The 21,813-nt window shown below is 36.1% G+C and overlaps 1 protein-coding gene across 3 annotated transcripts in view; it reads left to right on the top strand.

The window, feature by feature from the left end:
• LOC120415362 (ATP-binding cassette sub-family A member 7) overlaps positions 1–21,813 on the top strand; it is a 34,535-nt gene that overhangs the window by 4,557 nt on the left and 8,165 nt on the right. For 2 of the 3 annotated variants that reach the window (XM_052707173.1, XM_039576852.2), the window contains exon 2: positions 17,878–18,449. In XM_052707173.1, coding sequence (XP_052563133.1) covers positions 18,369–18,449 — 81 coding nt within the window. In that variant the 5' untranslated portion in view covers positions 17,878–18,368. Of the gene's footprint in view, positions 1–1,705; positions 2,028–17,877; positions 18,450–21,813 lie in introns of those variants that run through there. The other variant, XM_039576853.2, reaches the window with a different exon arrangement.

Here is a 21,813-nt window from a genome sequence, read left to right as displayed (position 1 = left end):
CTCATTGTTCCTCAGCTGTCTCATTGTTCCTGCCAAGTGCGTCTACAATGAGACAGTTGAATAACTCTGACTGTAGACGTCAGATCGATCTCATATTTTGGTCAATGTTAGAACAAACTAAAAGAAAGAAAATGCAACAAAAAGTTCTTTAAAATATTCTAATGAAAAAAATACAAAAATCGTTAAACAACAACAACAGTGTCTCATTGATGACTACCCTACCCTACAGTAAAAATAAGCTAAGTTTTAAACATTTGTATCCATAAGTCTTCCAAAGAGTTTAGAAAGATAACAATTCGCAAATTTCAAAAAAAAATTTAAGGTGAAGTAATTCAATTAAAAAGCGAATAAAGATTCATTCAAGTATCATTTATTTATCATTAATCAGTTGACGATTGTTGACACACACAGAAAAAAAAAAAACATGGTTATATTACATCTGGGAAGGGGTACATCTTTTATGTCAGAAAAAAGGTGTAATTTTACCTCTGGAAATGTGTAATTTTACCACTTTTCTGGTGTAATGTCACTTTTTCAGTCTAAATTAAGGTAAAATTACATCATAAAAGAGGTAATATTCAACCTTCCAAAATTACAGCTTCCAAATTTACATTATTTTTTTCTGTGCATTAGATAGCAGGTAATCTGGCAGAGGTGAGATTATTCGTTAGCAGATTTTTTTTTCTATAGAAATACTAATAATTTATACACGGGTTAAGACACGAATGCGATTACAATGGTAAAGTGTCTTTAATAAAACTAATAATAATACACGGGTTTTTGTTTGTCAACTTGACGTTTTTGAATACGAAACGAACTTGCTAGGAGCAGCAGTATCATAACTTTTAAAAGGGCTGGAAAATTGTATAGTAAAAAATAAGGGCACTGGCACTACCTAGATGCTCAACCAACCTAGTTTTTTTTTTCAAACGCCTCAACGCAACTACGCTTCTAAACGACTCATTCTAGGCTATCATCCAAGGTTCTAGACGTACTAAAAATGGGATATAATAGGCGTTCATATTTACATGCAAATGGTTTACGTTGTTGAACTCTGACTGGGCAAGATATCTCAACCCTGCCCGACAACGACAACGCAATGTCAAGACCGTGATGTATCTTCCAAGTGCACCTGATGTGAACAGATCCAAAATTAACCCACCTCATGCGTGATTGCAATAAAGTTGGCAATTTTCACTAATAACAGTGTGCGGATACGTTGATGGAAGGGATGATACCGGCCATTACAAGTTTACCCTAGCATGTAACATCCAGCGTAACGATCATCACTGCCGTTGCGAACGCAACACGAGTTCCCTAGACCAGCGTAGTTCACGAAATAGAATAAAAACTGAAAAAAGTGAAAATATAAAGAGGAAGCAAAACCTGCTCCGTCACACCCCGTCCAGAGCAGCGCCGACGACGTCCAGAAAAGCTCGCGCGAGTTTCGCAACTTCACTGGATTTAAACGGCTCCCGTCTTCCCGGCATTAGGTCAATCCGCTGAACGCGGAAGTGAGTATCGACAGCTTGGAGTGGTTGAGTCTTCTTCAATTCGGCGATATCGGGCGAACCTGGGGGCGGCAAACAACGAACGGGAGGGGAATTTCGCGCCATCACCATGCTGAACTCGACGAACACTACAGGCTTGACTGCTTGGGACGAGGAGACTTTATAAATACTGCACAAGGTAGAACCCGCGAGAACAGTCCGTAGGACACCGTGCACGCGGTTGGTTCCAGACACTCGGGTCCAGGTGAAGATCTCGTTTGGCGCGACGTGTGCGTGAGTGGAAACCACCCCGGCCGTGTTGTGCAACAAATCTGCCGGAGACATTGCCCGCAAAGACTGCAGTTCCAGTCTGGCACCGCCGCCGTGAAGAGATCACCACTGGGCTGGTGTGTCGTTGCAATAGAAAGGAAAAGTTACGAGAACCAGTTTAGCCAAGTGGCCGCAACACAAAAACAACAACATAAGTTGGATGAGGCAATCTCACCGAGACCGCTGAGCTAACTCGGCTTGCTACAGGTTAGTTTACGCAGAAAGAGAGGGAGAAACTACCGAAAGCTTAAACGCCGCCACCGCGAAGAAAAGTGAGAGTGGAGGTCGTGGAAAGTGAATTTGCAGAGACCTGCAAGAGAGTGAGAGAAATTACTACGAAATCGCGCCTGATCGCGTGGTGAGAATGAGAAAAAGAGCGTGAGCGCGAAAACTGTGTTGGTCGAAACGCGTGTACGAGTTAGCTATTTTTAAAAACCCAAACCACCAAATCACGAAAATTTCACAGTGTTGATTGGTGCAATCGCGATCGGCGATGAATGCTGCGAAGGCAAGACAAAACCATTATCGATTAGTGAGAGGAATTGACAGGGAGGGATACACGTGAGTGAGCTGATAATAGATGATCGGCGATTTGATGGAGATCGGTTGCAAATGACTGGGTGCAGGTTTGCAGGCACTGATGATGATAGCTGTAACTGCTGCTGCTTTGTCCGATGAGCAACGTGACGACCTGTCGATACCGGTTTTAGCGGGGAATTTATGACAGAAAAGTTTGGTTTAGAATAGAAGTATTGAAAGTTATTTAGGATGCGTCACTCTATTTTTTGGAATGATGTGGTTACAGTTTTCCTGTTCCAGTCCAGACTTAACTATCCGAAGCCTTTTTCATCCGATGTTTTGATTGTCCGCAGGTTTAAAAAAAATGGAAAAATCATCGGAATTCGGTACATTGATTGAACATAAAGTGCCATGCGTCTCCAGCAAAATGTACTGGATTCTCATTTCGATGGAGAAGCATGGTACTCTAAGTTAAAAACAAAATCCAATATTTTTTTCAAATATCATATCTTAGAATACTGTTGATTAATATTCTCGATTTTTAGACATATACGTAAAACATCCAGAAAAATAATAGAAAAATATTTTCATCTGGGAGTTTATTGGTCCCGAGAATATCAAATCGGCAAACAAATTTTCATTTAATCTGCTTGTATATTCAGCTTTGTTTTTAATGCCTTTGTATGTTTTGTAAGCCCAACTTATCACCTTTCTTTTGTAATGTGACAACCTAAAATTTGGTTAAGCTGTTCCAAAGATATGTATTTTTTTTAAAATGGTTTTTGCGAAAATCGTAAATGAATGCCATTTTTTTTACTCCTTTATTTGGATTGGACCACCCTAATCACCAGGCAAAAAGAGGTCTGATTATTTTAACCAAGGAACTGCCATGCCAAATCAGAGCTGTTTTGCTCGAAATCTATTTAAAAAATAACGCAAAAATCGATACACTTTTCTACAAACATATTGTTCCATAAAAATAAACCTTTGCATTTCAGTCTTCTGAATGTTGCAATGTAACATTTAATGATGATGATTGTCGGATAACATTAAGTAATTTCAAATTTTATTTAAAAAAAAATTCTTAAAAAATTTCTCAAGGAGTCAGGGAGCAAAACAAGAATATTGTTGAAAATAAAAGTTTCAGGGAAAGAACTTGCAAAATTGATTGTAAACTACATAAAATTAGTTGAATAACGTTAAAATTTGCAATTTTAATCAAATGGATCACTTTTATATTTTTGGCAAATGTTGAATTTTGGAACCACAGATCGAAAAAAATATCACTTCAAGAAATTTGTTTCATAAATTCATTAATATTTTGCAAATTTTCGGTAGTATCATAACTGTAGTGATGAATAAAGCCATTTGCGGTACTATTTGCTACAAAATCTTGAATGCTGGGATTGAAATTTAAATTTGGGGATCACAGATCGTACAAAAAATCGGTCGGATTTTTTTTTATTTTGCAAGTTTTTGGTAGTCTCATAATTTAGAAATGAATATAGCATTTGGCGATACTTCTTGCTGCACAATTTTGAAAGTCATACACCCACAGTTGGGCAGCGTCATCCAAGAGAATAAAGAACACGATCTGGTAGTGTAAAGGTACTGTGAACGGACACAGAGGATAAATCCCGAGATTGACGAGAGCGTTATTTTCATGGGTTCATTTTCAAAACAGTTCATCAACCAAAAAAACAATGCCGATATCGAGACTCGAACCCAAGACCTTTACCGTATCGGCCACCAAAGTTCGATGACTATGAGATGGTCGTTTGGCAATATAAGCCACTCAATGGGAGGAACTGTTTCAATGAAAAAATGAAAACAATTTCGTGGAGGTTCACCCGCGAGAGGTTTATTCTTCCATTTAATTTTGGTAGAGCTATTCTCTTGGCTTTCTAATGTGGGTGTAGTCGAGAAGGGCGCCCTCTCGACCATGGCTTAAGGCAAGGGACAACCACTTTAAATAAAATTGTACCAACCTTAAATATATGCAATAAAATTTGATTTTTTTTCCTGTTGAGTTTTCTACTGAGGTTTCTTGAACCTCATTTTACTGAATTATTTTTAGTTTATATTTGATATTGTCTTACCAAAAATGTTAAATGATGATTTAAATACAGTCCATACTCGATGCTTCGATAACCCAAAAGAACTTCAAAAACTTCAAAAAATTAAACAATTTATATGTATTTTTTCTAAATTTAAGGATCGACTTTGAGCATGAGCATGAGCATGAGCATGAGCATGAGCATGAGCATGAGCATGAGCATGGTTGACTGCCAATGAGCTGCTACTCCGTTATTGACAGATCAGCTGAAGTTAAACGATGAATCAAAAATGATCAGCGGGAGCCAACCATCCGTTCACTGTTTAACCTCTGAAGATCCCTACTTTATTAGTCAATACCGGCGCCCTCCCAAGAAGCCTGCAGTTCAACGAAAGGGAGGAATGTTAGTCCGATAGTTGAAGTTGCAGACTCATCAAGCACATAGTTTTTCGCTATATACTTGTTGATATTACCGCTTGAGACCGTTGAATCCACAGCATCTCCTTCAAGCATCACGTGATTAATATTTTTTGGGTTAGTAGGATAAGGTATTGGCTTTTCGATGCCTCCCGAGCTAAACTGCTATGGGTAGGACTTTCATAACAGACCTGTCGGCGAGCCTTCCGAGCAACGATGCTATGGGAAGGTCTTTCTGGTTAACACACAAAATCACTCACACACAGTTGTTTTGCTCCACTATTAACTCGACGATCCAAATTGTCAGTGCGTCTTTCGATCATTATATAGAAATGGCTTTTTCACCGCAAAAAAATTAAAGCTTATTCGAAAAATTTAAACACTATCCACCCGACGCCGTGCCGATCAACGATGATATAGGAAGGGCTTTGAAAATCACAAATAATTACTTTTCACTCCGAATATTTTTTTACGACCACGCGCTCCCTTTGCCAATTATGCACTGATGACGCTGCATTTTCACAGGGTAATCTTCTCCTCGCAGTACACAATTCACGACAAAAATGCGAAACAAAAGGCACAAAAAATCACTTTTCACTCCGAATATTTTTTTACGACCACGCGCTCCCTTTGCCAATTATTCACTCTCAAACTTGAGTTTACCTTCTTTGAATAAGATAAATTCAAGTGAATGCTTGCCTGTTACCTGTCAATACCAATTTTTTAACCTCTGCCGTCATCTTGAATAATTTTCAGATCAGTTTGCAGAGTGTTTTTTTTTAGATTTCTGAACTCAATAACCCAATAACAACAAATTTCGTGATTCAACTATCTCAAAATTCGATAATCTCAAGCTAAATTTGTGCTGCGGATTAATAAAATACCGTCAACTCGAACGAATCGGGACTACAGTCTGAATAGGGACATCGGTTTTAAAGCACAAGAAACCATCAAATTCAGAATTTGATGTAATAATGTTGATGTCCTGTGTCTATTCTCACATGATTTTTTCGAAAATTTCAACATATAGTGTGAAACAAATTTTTTTTTTTCACTGAAAACACGGTTCTAACAGATGTCCTAGCTAGACCTACACGGAGAGACTGTTTAAGACGCAGTTTTTGTAGATGTTGCTCGGTTCGTTCTTAAGGTGGTAGATGGTGTCTTTCACTTTTGAGTCAATAATTGCAATGATGGTTCTGAATTTAGGGTACAGAAATAGTAAATTGAAATGAAAACATAATCACTATATGTAAAATGCTTCTACAAACAACACAAAGAAAACCATTTTTTAATTGAAACATTCTGAATCAAAATTTGAATGTTTTTTTTCTAAAACAAACATGGCCGCCAAAAGGCCGATCGGGAATGATGCCTTCCAGAGCCTTAAGGTCATTTCAAGGTGCTCCGATTCGGCTGAAACTTTCAGCGTTTTTTTTTTTTACATAAAATCAACTTATGCCAAATATGAGCCCCCTACGACAAAGGGAAGTAAAGTTTGAGGTCCAAATTCCTAAAATAAATCTCAAAAATGTTAGGAAATTTCGTGGACTATAGCTCTACGGTACATAATAACTTTTGGGCCAATCGCAGTTTGTCTCATAGTTTTACGATTTATCTGTAACAAACTTTCAACACAATTAACTTTTGTTCTGTAAGCCAACATTCATTCATTCCCAATTTATCAAAATGAACCCAATAAGCGCAAAAAAATCTGTTACTTTTTAGCATTTGTTCGATTTTTCTACTTATTTAAGAAAGAGTGGCGGTCGTTTTATTTGCTCTAAAATTGTATGATTATTCTTTTAACTGCACGTCATAAATCGTTCAATAAAAAAAAATTGTATATCATTTGCCCGTTGATCCAGACAATACAATAACATGAAAAACCACTGGAGTTTCCTCCCTCCTAACCGACATGTAAACAAACCATTTCCCTCCGCCGCTTTTTGCCCGATTAGTCACGACCAATTACGTGTAATGCTACGCCGTTCGGATGATCTCGATTTTTACGCCGCGCGAAAGGGAAAATTACCGGCCCGCGTCCACGTGGGGTGATTTGCTACAATTACCTCAGCACAGCTGAGCGATGCTGTAACACAATGGCGACGTCTCCATGTGCGTCATGGAAATTGTAGCGGATCTCATCTGCATTTTATTAAGTATATTGTCTTCTAAGGTGATGTATTCTAATTGATTGCTTTCTCACGATTATTCTTGGAAAATTGGACAGAAAGTAAACCTTTGGATTAACCAGTGTGTCATAAGGTTAAGCAAATTCATTTCTGTGATTTCCGTTAAAAATAATAAGGAACAGTGAATGCATAACAGAAAAAAAAATCTTAAACTGAGTGAACCATCAATGTCAAACAATTGAAACTTGACACGCAATAGCAAGTGGAAAGATAAATCCACCGCGTAACGTTAACACACATAAATCACTCATTCCGCAAAGTTGAAAACTCGGTGCTCAACACGTTAAACTAAAAATATGCGGAATCGATCAGCTAGAGTTACCTGGCAGGGTTCAAATTAACTACCGGCAGAAACGACAGTCGCATATCAATGATGATTTCCATCGCTCAAACGCTCCTCTGCAGGCCGGTAGAGTTCAAATAGCATCACAATGCGGACCAGGCCAAGCCTTCGAAAGTTAATATCTTCTGGGACCTACTTGTCACAAGTATGAGCAGACACCACCATATGATTGGGTACACCTTTAATGTTGTTTGCGCTGCTCAGGTGACACAATCCCGGCAATGATGTTATTACCAGTGTGGAGAAGAGGCCCCCTTATTGGCGATTGTGGTCACGTTCCGGATTGGGGCTTCGGAGTCGGTGATGGGTTTGCGTGATTTTTTATGTGTCTTGCACTGAATTAACCGTTTTTAAACCATGCAATGAACATAAGTTTCATTCTTTTGTTCAATGTATTTGCGTTAAAATTTTGAAAATAGTCTTAATTTCTGTGAATTATTGTACATATAAACAATATTTTGGGGGATGAATAAGATACTTACATCAAAAATCTTTGTAAAACTCGATTTTTTCAGCTCTCTTCGTGTTTATCCAACTCGGTACACCTCGTTGAACAAATCAACAACTTTACTTTTTTCAACTAAGAACTCGTTGCTCAAACTACTTTTTAAAATCTCATTTGACAGCATTGATATAGAAAAACATTTACAACGGCTTTGGTAATAGATCAATTTTTTTAAAAATAATGTGGGTTTTTTATTGCCTTGAAAAAAGTTTATTAATATCTATTTTTTCTTTAAAAAACAATTATCTACATTACATCATATTCGTGTAATAATCTATTAGCACAATATTGCTTTTAAATATGTCAAACAAAATTAATGTGAAAATTACTTGGAAAATTATCCACTTGACCCGAATGCGTGATATTTTTTTAAAAATTGTTCAAGTGTCTGAACATCCATCATTCTGTCTGAACAGAAAATCTGACCATTTGTAACGATAAGTTATGGCATGGATTACCCTGAAATATTCTGGAATTCTAGTATGAGTGGAAACTGAGGTAGTCAGCTTATTGCTGTTTACGCAACTCAAAGCTCTGGTTTGTTTTGGTTTCGCAACCGCAAGAGTAGTATAAAGTGTCATCAACTAAAAATATCTACGGGGAGGAGATTTCAAGCTCAATTTCAATTCGAAAATACGGAAATCTTCACACAGGTATGGTTGAACGCCTTCATTATACAGTCAGACTCAGAAAAAAAAGTTTGATCAGACTTTAAAAAAAGTGCTTCATCATGGTTCAAAGTTTCAAGCGCCATTCTAACCGGACAGAAAAAAAACCAGATAAACAAACGTCACATCAAACAAGGTAAACAAACGAGGTACAAAAAACTAACTGACGATGTCAGCAACTTCTGATCAACCCTTGTGCAGTGAGCACGTTTGATTGGTCACATGGTGCACGGTAATTTCAAACACCACCAATTAGGAATGCAAAACTGTAGCATATTACAATTGCACGAATGGTGACTGTTAGGTCTCAATATCGGGCTTTTATTGGTGAGTTATGGTCAACGCCCGTGGTATTAATTTTACGCTTCGACTAACTAGAATGGATGTGCGCTTCGTGATTGTTTTGGATTGGGAAGTTGCTGGAGCATTTCGATAATATTTTATGATTTCAACATGGTTATAGATTTGAACTAGTTAGCATTGAACTTGTGTAAACTATCAACTTGTCTAGTGACTCATCACGATTATCTAAAGAAACGATTACACAACTCGACATTTTTTTAAGCCGACGTTAGTAAACGCTTCAATTTCGTCAAGGTATCATAGATTTGTGTTGTCTGAACAAAATCCAATCGACATCCTGAATTTTAGTGCATTTTTTGCGAAAAAATACAATTGAAAATTTCGAGTATAAATGCTATGGAATCGTCTTGATAAACCTTGCTCACACACGTTTATAGAGGTGTTGTTTATGATGATTATAGCATTTATATCCGAAATTTACAAATATCATGAAATTTCACTCACTTCAAATTTTAATCACTTCATCCATGAAAACAGAACAATGTATCGCAAATTATGTTTTCAAATAGCTGAAAATTCTTTCAGAACGTCGCTCATTAAAATCTTCTAATCACCCCCAAATAGACCGGCTCCAGAACACGCGCCGCTCCACCACCCAATTATCGTCAAGAAAAAATCTCCTCAGAGGTTACTTCTGCGTCGTTTTTCCACTCTTATTTTCAACAAGAAGCAACTTCAAGGTGTACTATTACGTACCAGTTTCGATAGCCTGACGCGTCAATTACTGGTTGTTGCTCATCGGCAGAACGTACGCGTTTTATACCTGCAAGAAGTTTTGCGATTCTTTAGTGAAGAACTTTTCAAGATCATCGCCGTCTGCAGACGCGCCGTATCTAATGAAATGTCCGGTTTCGGAGTGACGCAAAACCGCTCCTCAGGGCTCCAATGTGAACGGACGGGCAGAAACCGGTTGCAAGATGTTTCCCAAATGTTTAATGGTCGCTTCTGGGTTTCCAGAACATTAAAAATTTGGGAATGAAGTTATTTTCGGTTTGGATTTGCAACCGTCGTGTTGGCGCGCACTTTGAAATGTTTCAGCCATCTGGACCATCCACTAACGTGGAATTTAATTCATTCAAATTATAGGTTGTACACACAGCCGTTGTCGACTTCAAATTCCCTCGCCCGTCCGGGGGTGTAACCTTGAACTTTGTTTTTACTCGTTTTTAGCCGGTTTTGTAGAAGCTACCAGACTGCTGGAGACACTCCGGAGCGAAACCGGATCGGTGAGAGATTCTAGTTAGAAGCTTTAAAATCAGCTTCTTGGTGCTGATTCTACCGCCAAGTGCAATCTTCAGCATTTTTCCCCCACGAAATGACGCAAATTGATCTTTGGCATTTATATCGTTAAGAGCTGCGAGAGATTCAAAGAAGTCGATTACCGATGGCCTTAGAGATGCTTACATAAAAAGCTCTTAATTATTCATCATCAAAGCTGGTTTTAATTCAAAAAGTTTGCTTCGATGTGTGGCTCACGATAACAAAGATGAGAGAATAAGATTCGGTGGATTTCTTTTAATCACACAGACCTTCAGATGAGACAAATTTAGGTAAATATTTGTCGCTATTTGTGGCACACTGAAAGATGTCTCCTGTTTGCTTGTCAAACACAGTCTCATCAGCAAAGTGAAACCAAAAAAAAATAATACTCGCTGAAAATTCAAAGCATCTTTTTCGTATAGTCCACCTTAAAAATTGGAGCATAACATTTCAAAAGAATTCATAAATAAAAAAACAAACAAACAGTGTATTCTTGCACTAAAATTGCTCTTCACATCAAGTTCAACACTCGAAAATGATGAATAAGTTAAAATTAAATAAAAATAAGAGTTTTCAGGCTTTTAAAAATGCATGACTTGATTTGAATTTATTTGTACTAAATACGAGAGAAAAAAATCAGTATTGTTTCATATTTTAATTAAACCGAAAGTTTCAGCGATATTAGTTGAAAAATGAGGTATAATTAGGTGATACTGAGAAAAAATATTTTTTTAACAAAATTTCAACTTTTTGATCGAAGCCCGTCTTAGTGTGGGTTTTACGCCACATTTTCTTGAAAAAAATAAACAATTTAGTAAATTTTTCTCAAAAGTTCTACGGTTTTTGACAAAATTGAAAAAAGGAACAATAAGTAATCTAAAAAGATAGATTTCTGATTTTTTCAGACTAAAGAATTTTAAGATTAACAGTAAAGAAGTAATTGTTTTGTGATTTGGAATGTTTTTGTTAGAACAACTTTATAACAAGTTTTTACAAGAAGTATGTTTTTCTTTTTCTTTTTTAAGGCCATTGCAAATTTTATTATAGGGGTTTCAAGCTACATTTTCAAGGAACAAACTTGTAAAAATTATTGTAAACTATTTAGAATACATTTTATTACGTTTATTTTTGTATTTATAATCAAATGGCAGTTTTCTGAGGAAACAGAAGAATCTCTGGCGAGTGTGCATGGACGAAGAAAAGAGAAGAAGTGATAGAAAGAGAATGCTCTTGCTGAAAATCACAAAATAAAAGAAGGGAGCGCTCAAGCTATAGTGACGGTCGCTATAGAGCAGTTCTCTACGAAATCGATCTTTTTTTTTTTGAATTTTAATTTTTGTATTTTTTAATCCGGCTGAAACTTTTTTGGTGCCTTCGGTATGCCCAAAGAAGCCATTTTGCATCATTAGTTTTTCCATATAATTTTCCATACAAATTTGGCAGCTGGCCATACAAAAATGATGTATGAAAATTCAAAAATCTGTATCTTTTGAAGGAATATTTCGATCGATTTGGTGTCTTCGGCAAAGTTGTAGGTATAGATATATACTACACTGAAAAAAATGATACACGGTAAAACAAAATTTGGTGATTTTTCATTTAACTTTTTGTCACTAAAACTTGATTTGCAAAAAAAAAACTATTTTTAATTTTTTTTTAATTTTTTGATATGTTTTAGAGGATATCAAATGCCAACTTTTCAGAAATTTCCTGGTTGTGCAAAAAATTATTGAACGAGTTATGAATTTTTGAATCAATACTGATTTTTTCAAAAAATCGAAAAATTGGTCGCAAAAATTTTTCAACTTAATTTTTCGATGTAAAATCAAATTTGCAATCAAAAAGTACTTCAGTGAAATTTTGATAAAGTGCACCGTTTTCAAGTTAAATCCATTTTCAGGTGACTTTTTTGAAAATAGTCGCAGTTTTTCATTTTTTTAAATTAGTGCACATGTGTGCCCAATATTGAAAAAAATATTTTTGAAAAGCTGAGAATATTCTCTATATTTTGCTTCTTTGAACTTTGTTGATACGACCCTTAGTTGCTGAGATATTGCCATGCAGAGGTTTAAAACAGGAAAATTGATGTTTTTTAAGTCTCACCCAAACAACACACCATTTTCTAATATCGATATCTCAGCAACTAATGGTCCGATTTACAATGTTAAAATATGAAACATTCGTGAAATTTTTCGATCTTTTCGAAAAAAACTAACTTAATCCACCTATGTGGTTGGAGCCTTCCTCACAACAATGGCTGTACACAAGTGTCATCTATTTTTTAGATCCAGCTTCCAAAAAGTACATCGATATCACTTAAGTGGCCATATCTCGAGACAGGGTTGCCAGATCTTCAATGTTTTGGACTCGTTGGAAAGGTCTTTTGATAACCTAACCAACGTCGGGTCGGATAGTGGACCCGGACATAGTTTACATACATTTAAGTGAGATCTGGCTTCAAAAAAGTACATCAATATCACTTAAGTGGCCATATCTCGAGACAGGGTTGCCAGATCTTCAATGTTTTGTACTCATTGGAAAGGCCTTTCAATTGTCTAACCAACGATGGGTCGGATAGTGGAGCCGGACATAGTTTACATACATTTAAGTGAGATCCGGCTTCAAAAAAGTACATCAATATCACTTAAGTGGCCATATCTCGAGACAGGGTTGCCAGATCTTCAATGTTTTAGACTCGTTGGAAAGGTCTTTTGATAATCTATCCAACGATGGGTCGGATGATGGACCCGGACATAGTTTACATACATTTAAGTGAGATCCGGCTTCAAAAAAGTACATAAATATCACTTAAGTGGCCATATCTCGAGACAGGGTTGCCAGATCTTCAATGTTTTTGACTCGTTGGAAAGGTCTTTTGATAACCTAACCAACGATGGGTCGGATGATGGACCCGGACATAGTTTACATACATTTAAGTGAGATCCAAATATATGTGAAAACACATTTTTATACATAACTTTTTAACTACTTATCGAAACTTTAATCTGTATAAAACTCGATCTACGGGACCCTAAACCAAGTCGAATGCAACAAGTTCGGGTCAAATCGGTTCAGCCAGTGCCGAGAAACATGAGCTAGTTTGTTGGTCACATACATACATACACACACACACATACACACACATACACACACACACATACACACACACACATACACACACACACATACACACAGACATTTGTTCAGTTTTCGATTCTGAGTCGATATGTATACATGAAGGTTAGAGCGTCCAATTTCCCGGGGTTACCAATTTCCCGGGAAACGGGAAATTTTCAACCAATTTCCCGGAAAATCCCGGGAATTCCCGGGAAATTTTAATATTATTGAAGATTGCTCTAATCTTAGTTCTGAATCATATTTTGCACCAAAATTGAATAGAACAGCGACTTTAATGGTTAAAATAAGTGTATAGATCAACTAATAGCTTGACTGCATGTAAAAATTCATACAACTATAAGAAAATGTATATTTTTCTAATTGTTTAAGCTCAAATCGTACAATAAATCACAAAAATGATCTCTTGTATTTTTGTTGAAAAGTATTTTTTCATCAAAGTGTTTGCACAGTAAGTAAAATGAATCCGTAATCCGCAATCTTAAATTTCTTTAAAACTTGCCTCTGTGACCAGTTTGAGAAAGTATGGTTTGACACATTAAGTTGAAACGAATAAAATCATTCAGAAATTATTTTTTTCATAACAAATAACTTCTCTAAACCAAGTTAAGTTTTTCCTTAAAAATCTAACTTCTCGTGTTTGTTTAACTTCAAACAACTCAATGTTTTCAAATATTTGGGGCAAGTTATTCAACCATGTTTGCATTTTTCGGGCACCTCTTAAACAATAAAAAGTTAATCTTCTAACATCCATTGTTGCACCAGTGCTTCATAATTCTTTTACTTTAAATTGATTTTTTTAACGAATTGAAGTAATTCTTCTTGCAAAAACATATTTGAAGTATTTAATGAAACCAATTCAATTTTCATCTAATTTAATCATGGTAAACAAAAACGTAAATTATTCGTATTCTATATTCTGTATCCAATTATTCTTCAAAAAGCTTACTTGAATTGTAAAAGTTTATTTCCATTGAGCTAGGTCTATTACCAGTTGCTTCAGAAACCAATATTATCAGAAATAAATCTTGATATTAAATTAAGTTTCTCCATTTTTTCTAGAACATTTTTCATAAAAATATACCAAAAATATTAAGAAAATGTATACTTCCGCTTGAATTTCGGGAATTCCCGGGAAATTTATTAATTTCCCGGGAAACGGGAAATATTTTTTTACGGGAAATCCCGGGAATTCCCGGGATTTTTTTTCCCGGGACGGGAAATTGGACGCTCTAATGAAGGTGGGTCTACGACGTTTTTATACGAAGTTCATTTTTAGAGCAGGATTATAGCCTTACCTCAGTGAGGAAGGCAAAATACTAACATTTTAAAAGAGCATAATATTGAATGTTTGACCGAAATCTGAGAGAACTGCTCTATATTCTCTGAAATGCAGTACTCGTCAAATGATAGTTTTTTCTATCACTCAATTACAATATCATTCAGTTTTTTTTTTAATTTTGATTTTTGAGCCCACAGATCCTGCAACTTAAAGAAAAACTTTTTTTCATGAATTCGTTGAAGTTTTGCAATATTTTAGTACAAGCAAATCTGTTATAATGTATTAAGCATTTTGTGATACTTGTTCCGAAAACATTTTGAATCATATGCTTGAAATTTGAAACTTTAGTTTTCTTGACCAGGGCCGAGGGACAGAACATCAAAAACAATGTACAATCCTAATTGAACTTATTTGAAAAGATTTTTTGTTGGATGCGTTTTCATTATGGAAATCAGTTTAAAATAACATTACATTTAAGTAAGGACACTACGCAAATATGGAATAATATTTTTTTTATTAAAACCTATGCTTATAAAATTACCGAGGTTTGGTTGAAAGTTGAAAGTGTGTCCGAATGGTACTTTAACGCAAATTTAAAAATATTATTTGACAATTTCCTAGTTGATCCATCATTCATGTAAACTTTCCCAAAAGAGTAAACTCGACATCGAGTCTTCGGATCGAGTCCACTTTTTCTCGCTCATGATCTCAAAACGGAATCGACATCTACGTCATTATCACTGCACCCATTAATTTATGCTCTCGTTACGCGTCACACCTGGCTGTAGCGAGACCTACTTTCAGCTCATCGCCAATTTCATTCACAGAGCGCGGAGGACCGCCCAGGTTTAAATCCTCAATCAATCTCTGCCAAACTGATGCAATCTCGCACTTCAGCCCAGACGCCTCTCAAAAGTTTAATCAGCATTTCACACAGCTGCTTGGTACAACCGGCTCGGATTCTGTACTGGAGACGGGCTGATAGTGATCTTCCTCGTGCGCGCTCATCAACATCCGTGTGTAGTACGATTCCGTCGTGATAGTCGACGGGGTCCGTAGTGAACATCTTACTAGCTACTTATCTCCCCGGCGCTCATTTCCTGAGTCGTGACGACGTTCTGTTGAAAAATACTTTCAAATGTTTATTCTAGGGGACATTCTTCTGCTGAAGTTCTCATGGAATTATCCCCCAGCAGTGCAAAAAGCAACTGCACGTATCTTCATCGCGTGTCGTACAGGTATTCAGCGATGATCACATGAGCGCGGTGCCCAGCCACAGCCCTTTCCGAAGCCACCGCCAAGTCTCGGCTACTAAATAGCAATTGCGAATGCTAATAGTGCAATAAGGCATTCTTCCCTCGCTGGCTGGTCTAGCAGCAGCTGATGCCGGTTAGTAGGTACCTACAACAACACATGTCGACGAGATCGTGCTATCTTGTCAAACGTCACTTTTTTACGTTTCTAGAAAAAAAAACGCTTTTAAAGTTTGAGGAGTAGTAGACATGCTCGCAAATCGTAGCAGGTACAGGCTGGCCAATCGTCGCAGGTTAGTGACAAAACAAAAGCACGTGCGACAAGATAGCACGACCACGACGAGCTGATGGTTGATTCGCCGGCAACACTTGCCGGTGGCCCGCCGCAGCCCAGGTTTGTTGAATATTAAACAAGCGACGAACACGGCACTATTACGGTCAGTTTCATCGCAAAAGTGGTTACGATTGCGATGGACCCAGATTCATTGGAGCGGGTGAGTGGAAAACAACTTTAGTGGGTGGATGATTGATTTAATCCATTTGGGAAAACTGGACAGCAGTTTGAAAATAAATATTATTTTTTGGTTTTGAAGTCGACGCTGTCGTGCTATCTTGTCGCACCCGCCATTTTGACGTTCCGAGAAAATCGCGTTTTAATGTTTGACCTTGAATAAACAAAAACTAGAGCACGCGATGTAAACAATAACACACACGTTTTGTTTGACTGGCCATTCTGTGCATTGTCCCGAAGTTTGGTTGAAGTTGGTTGCTGGAGTCCCGAGTTATAATTACAAATGTTTACGGTAGTCTAACTTTTACGTGCGTCAAACGCGTTATGACCTAGAATCCATTTGGCCAGTTGTCGCACTTACATCAATTTTCAGGGAGTGACAAGCACGACAGGATTAAAACTTCTTTTATATGTAGAGTGACAACAATGGACGGAGTTTTTTCGGTTTTTATTGAATATCTCAGGATTGAAATCGAATTTTGGAAATCTGTGAAGAGCAAAAGGTGAGGCATTGTGAGTTCCAAGAAAAAATCATTTTTGTATTTTTCTGGGAGCTATTAGACTATGGTTAAAAAACAAACAAACTCGCACTTTTTTTATTTGACAGTTTGCCAAACTTGCAAACTTGTTTGCGGCAAACTCGCGAACAAAGTCAAACGTATGTATGCTGACAATTCGAAAAACAAATGCAAGCAAACAAACAGAGCAGGGAATCTTCCAAACTGTCAAAAAGTTTGTTTATAGCGAGTTTTTTTGTTTGTTTGTCGTAGTCTAATGCTTCCTTCACCACCTTTATTCGCCACGGCAATTTTCAAGGGAAATGGGATATGAGCCGTTTGGTTTTTCGCATCGGCAGCCAAAACCAAACAACATTTCAGTGAAATTCAAGTTTTAGAAGAAGCGTTGGAACACATCCTCTACCACCTGGAGCGAACATCTCGATTTTTTATGCGTTTTTTTTTCATTTTGTAGTTATGCCTTGAAATAACAACATTACAACGGTCTAGTATTACTTGAAACTAAATCTTGTTAACTTGTCTGGAAGTCAATCCTAGTGATTTCAATGCTAGCGTGCGATATGAGCTACGAACCTTTCTTTAATCTACACTTTTTTCATTCAGTCATTTGAGCAAATGCAAAACATGCGTTCGTTGGAAAATTTAACCTATTTTGAAGGATATGATCAGTTTTGGAGTAGTTCGATAGTGGTTTTGAGGTTTTTTTCTGCTAATTGAAAACAGGATATTTTGGATTTTTGAAGTTACTTACTTCAATTGCCTCAAAGGTGGAGTTTAAAAATATTTGAAAGTTTGTAAAAGTTGGGTTTAGAAGCCTTAAACCATGTAGAATAAAAATCAGAATATCCGTTTTGCAGAGAATGAGTTTAACCATTTTTCCTGCCATAAAGTCAATAATTGCTCCTCTCACCAAATTTAATCTCAAACTCCTTCCAACTACTTCGGAGGCACCGATGATCGCCATAATTTTCGAGTCTATTCTATTCAAATTAACACCAAAATGTGTTCTTTATTTGTTTCCACTCTTTCAAGGTCACTGCCAAAACCCGCGCAAAACCACCGAAACCCAAACAAACAACGCAGCAGCAGCAGCCGTAGTCGGATAGACAACATGTGCCGCATTCCAGCAGTGTGATGGTGTTCAGTAGCAGCAGAGGAAGTGGCATCAGCAGCAGTGATGATAGTCTGGTCGTGCCAAATGCAGTCAAGTTTAGATTTCAAGAAATTAGGTGATAATTATCAGGTTAAGCTACGCAACTGTGATAGTCGAGGCGAACCTCGGGCTCAATTTTGGACAGTTTTGTGTAAATGGGTGTAGTTTTACGGTGAACAGTGTACAGAGCAGGCCTAAAGCCAACAAAAAACGTGAAACTAGTGACTTTGAGTTGTAGTTAGTTTAGGGTGTAAACCACGACAGTCAGCGAAACGCCGCAGAGGTTGGCGACCACTTTCGCCTTCATTACGACACACCTTCGGCAGTGCGACCCCAGCGACCGCCGGTTGGGGGGCCCGGAGAAAGCACCATGAAGCTATCGAAGCATGTCGACTGGCTGCAGATACGGGCTCTGCTCAGAAAGGACTACCTGGCACGGATACGGCAACCGGTAAGCAAAGTTAAAACTTTTATGGGTCAATAAAAACTATTGCCGGTGGGGGAGATTTTGTCAAACTTGTCACAGTAAGCACTAATCAAGTTTAAAACTTTGAAGCCAAACGCCACAGCAAATAAAGTCAGAGGTATAAAACAGCCACTTGGTGGCTGATAACCGTTACTCTAGTCCGGGTTGTTTTTGTTTTGAACTCTGTACGGTAGCGATAACCCCCGTCTAGCACGTGATACTATGCTACGCAAAAATAGTGAGCGTAATGTTGACCTACATCAAACCGCTTTGTAGGCTTGCACTAATCATGTATTAAAATAGAAGATGACTGACTTGTTGTTTTTAATTGGGATTAATTGTCAGTAGACCAAACAATCTTAACCATTTTTGTGGGTCAGTTTTAGAAACGTTGATAATGATAAGGTCAAATCCAAATTATAAGCTTGATTGTTCAAACTTGTCTGAATGTTTTGTCTAGTGTACACATGTAACTTTACATGTTTAATGTTTTTTTTCTTCTTATTATTATTATGTTAAGTGTTTTTTATGCAATCTTCTTGCTTAGCGTTTTTTACATTTTTTTTTTGTTTGTTTAGTATGATTGCTGATAAATAGTCAAGCTTTTTCAAAAGTTAATGCAAATAATAGTCCTAATAACAACACATTCCCCAAGCCTAAGGAAATTTTAGTCAAATACACAACCAACAAAGAATATTTTTCTTAAATTCTAATGAGAATTAAAACAACAAATGAACGCAGTTAACTCAGCCAAAAAGGTATATTGAAGTGTTGACAAACTGCCTGTTTTACTGAGCTTATCGGTTGTGTCGAAATCTTCCGAACGGAACAAATGCGATTCAGTGTGTTGAAAAATACAGAGGTATTATTGTTTGACAGGTAAAAAGTTGTTATTTTTTCTGAATATATCGAACACAAATCAATCTGACGTAGAAGAAAAAAATAAAAACATTGTGAATTAAATATTTATTTTTGCAATAAAGACTATTGCAAGTTTCGATTTATTATCGTTGCCTATTGATCTACTTTTTAAAAGAGCAAAAAGTATCCATAATATATTAACCTTTAAAATATAATTGATGAAAAGTAACCAAGTTCAACAATATTGAAGGTGCTTAGCACATTTTTACAGCAAGACTACAGATTTAATTACCAAATAGCTACATTTTTCAATGAAAATGTACATAAACCAAGTAGGGTGCCAAGACAAAATAAAAATTTTGGATAATTTTAAGAGATACTTTATTTTTAACATATTCGATGTATAAAACAAAAAGCTTTCTCTGATTCGCGTCTATTATACCTATTTTACATTTTATTTCTCGTTTCAAATCAAAATAAAAAAAATCCAATTCAAAACAATATCAAACAGTCTTCTCTTGGCAATATGATGAAAATAAGCTGATTTTTTGTATAGGCTTTTAAACATTTTAAAAGATTTGCATGGTCCAATAGAAATATTCTTAATAGTTTTTGTCTCTCCAATCAAAAATTACACTTAAAATCAAGAAGTTTAAAATAAAACCGATTTGAACTTCTTATTTCTTAAGTAATTCTACAATTTCTGATAATATGATATCATTTAGTAATTTTAAAAAAATCTGATCGATAAAGATATAGAGCAATTCTCTACGAAATCGGTATTTTTTTAAGAATTTTAATTTTTGTATTTTTTAATCCGGCTGAAATTTTTTTGGTGCCATCATTAGTTTGTCCATATAATATTCCATACAAAATTGGCAGCTGTCCATACAAAAATTATGTATGAAAATTCAAAAATCTGTATCTTTTGAAGGAATTTTTTGATCGATTTGGTGTCTTCGGCAAAGTTGTAGGCATGGATAAGGACTACACTGAAAAAAATGATACACGGTTAAAAAAATATTTTTCATTTAACTTTTTGTCACTTAAACCTGATTTGCAAAAAAACACTATTTTTATTTATTTTTTTTTTTTGATATGTTTTAGGGGACATCAAAAGCCAACTTTTCTGAAATTTCCAGGTTGTGCAAACATTGAATATTACGCCCTTTTGAAATGTTAATCTTGATTTAAAAATTTTGAAAATGCTGTTTTCGAAGAGATCGGAAAATTTCACGAATGTTTCATATTTTAACATTGAAAATCGGACCATTAGACTGAGATGTCTACATTAGAAAATGGTGGGTTGTTTGGGTGAGACTTTGGAAAACATCAATTTTCCTGTTTTTAATCACTTGCATGGCATGATCTCAGCAACTAAGGGTCGCTTTTCAAAAATATTTTTTTAGTTGCGTATTTCAATCACGAAAATTTTGGTACCCTTACATGTATAGGTCATCGCTGAAATTTTTAAGCTATCGCAGTTTTAGTGAAAAAAAGTAATTTTTTTGCCGTTTTCGTCATTTTTCCTTTTTGTCGCACGGCGCGTCAAAAACCCCAGTTTTAGTTTTCAAAAAATCTCATTTTGGAATATTGAAACCATAACCTCACCATTTTTTTATATGTTATGTAAATTTTTCCGAGGAATCTTATAAAAATATTTTTGGACATAGGCTCTATGGTCCCGAGACCTTCAAAAGAGCATTTTAAGTTTTCATTTGACCTTTTTAAATGTTAGGCTAGATATTTGAAACTCTTAACTTTTTTTTCCTTAAAAGCCTGTCTAATACCCTTTCGTTTGCGCTCAAGACAGCTGAAATCGGTTGAAATGGTGCGGATTAATGATTTTCTGAAAAATGTGGTTTTTGCAAAAATCGACGAAAATTGTCATTTTTCGGCCCACCCTATCACGGCGTAGGTCACACCAATGATCAAAAAAAATACGGGTCTAATTATTTTGGCCAAGAAAACCCTAGAAAAATGTTGAGCCCGATCGGAGAACTTTTTTTTCGAATCATGCTTTTTTCGTGGGAATTGCTGTATAGTTTAAGTCTCTTCTAATAGCTTACGTCTGGAGTTTTTTTTTTTTTGAAAAGGTCCAATAAACCAAATTTTCAGTTTTTGCTTCTTGGATGTTTTTTAATACCCCTGACTCAAGGCGGTTTCAAAAACACCCAAAAAGCAAAAACTGAAAATTTGGTTTATTGGACCTTTTCAAAAAAAATGCAGACTTTAATTATTTAATTATATCTCTGATTGCTGCCTTCAACCACGGTGCTTGTAATAATGTTACTTTTACAAAATGTTAGCTATTATTCGACCATTAAAAAATAATTATTTAATTCTTCAAAATGTTTTTCATTCAATTTTCAAGTCAGTATCACGCGTTTCAATTGAAAACTAATATTTTTACATATGAAAAAGACTTGGATGAAATGTTTGTTAAATGTTGTCATTTTTAAGCATTTATTTACAAAAAATGTTAAAT

Source organism: Culex pipiens, chromosome 2, assembly GCF_016801865.2.
Source record: "Culex pipiens pallens isolate TS chromosome 2, TS_CPP_V2, whole genome shotgun sequence".
In the NCBI taxonomy this organism is placed as follows: domain Eukaryota; kingdom Metazoa; phylum Arthropoda; class Insecta; order Diptera; family Culicidae; genus Culex; species Culex pipiens.
This window is presented reverse-complemented; position numbering and strand designations above follow the sequence as displayed.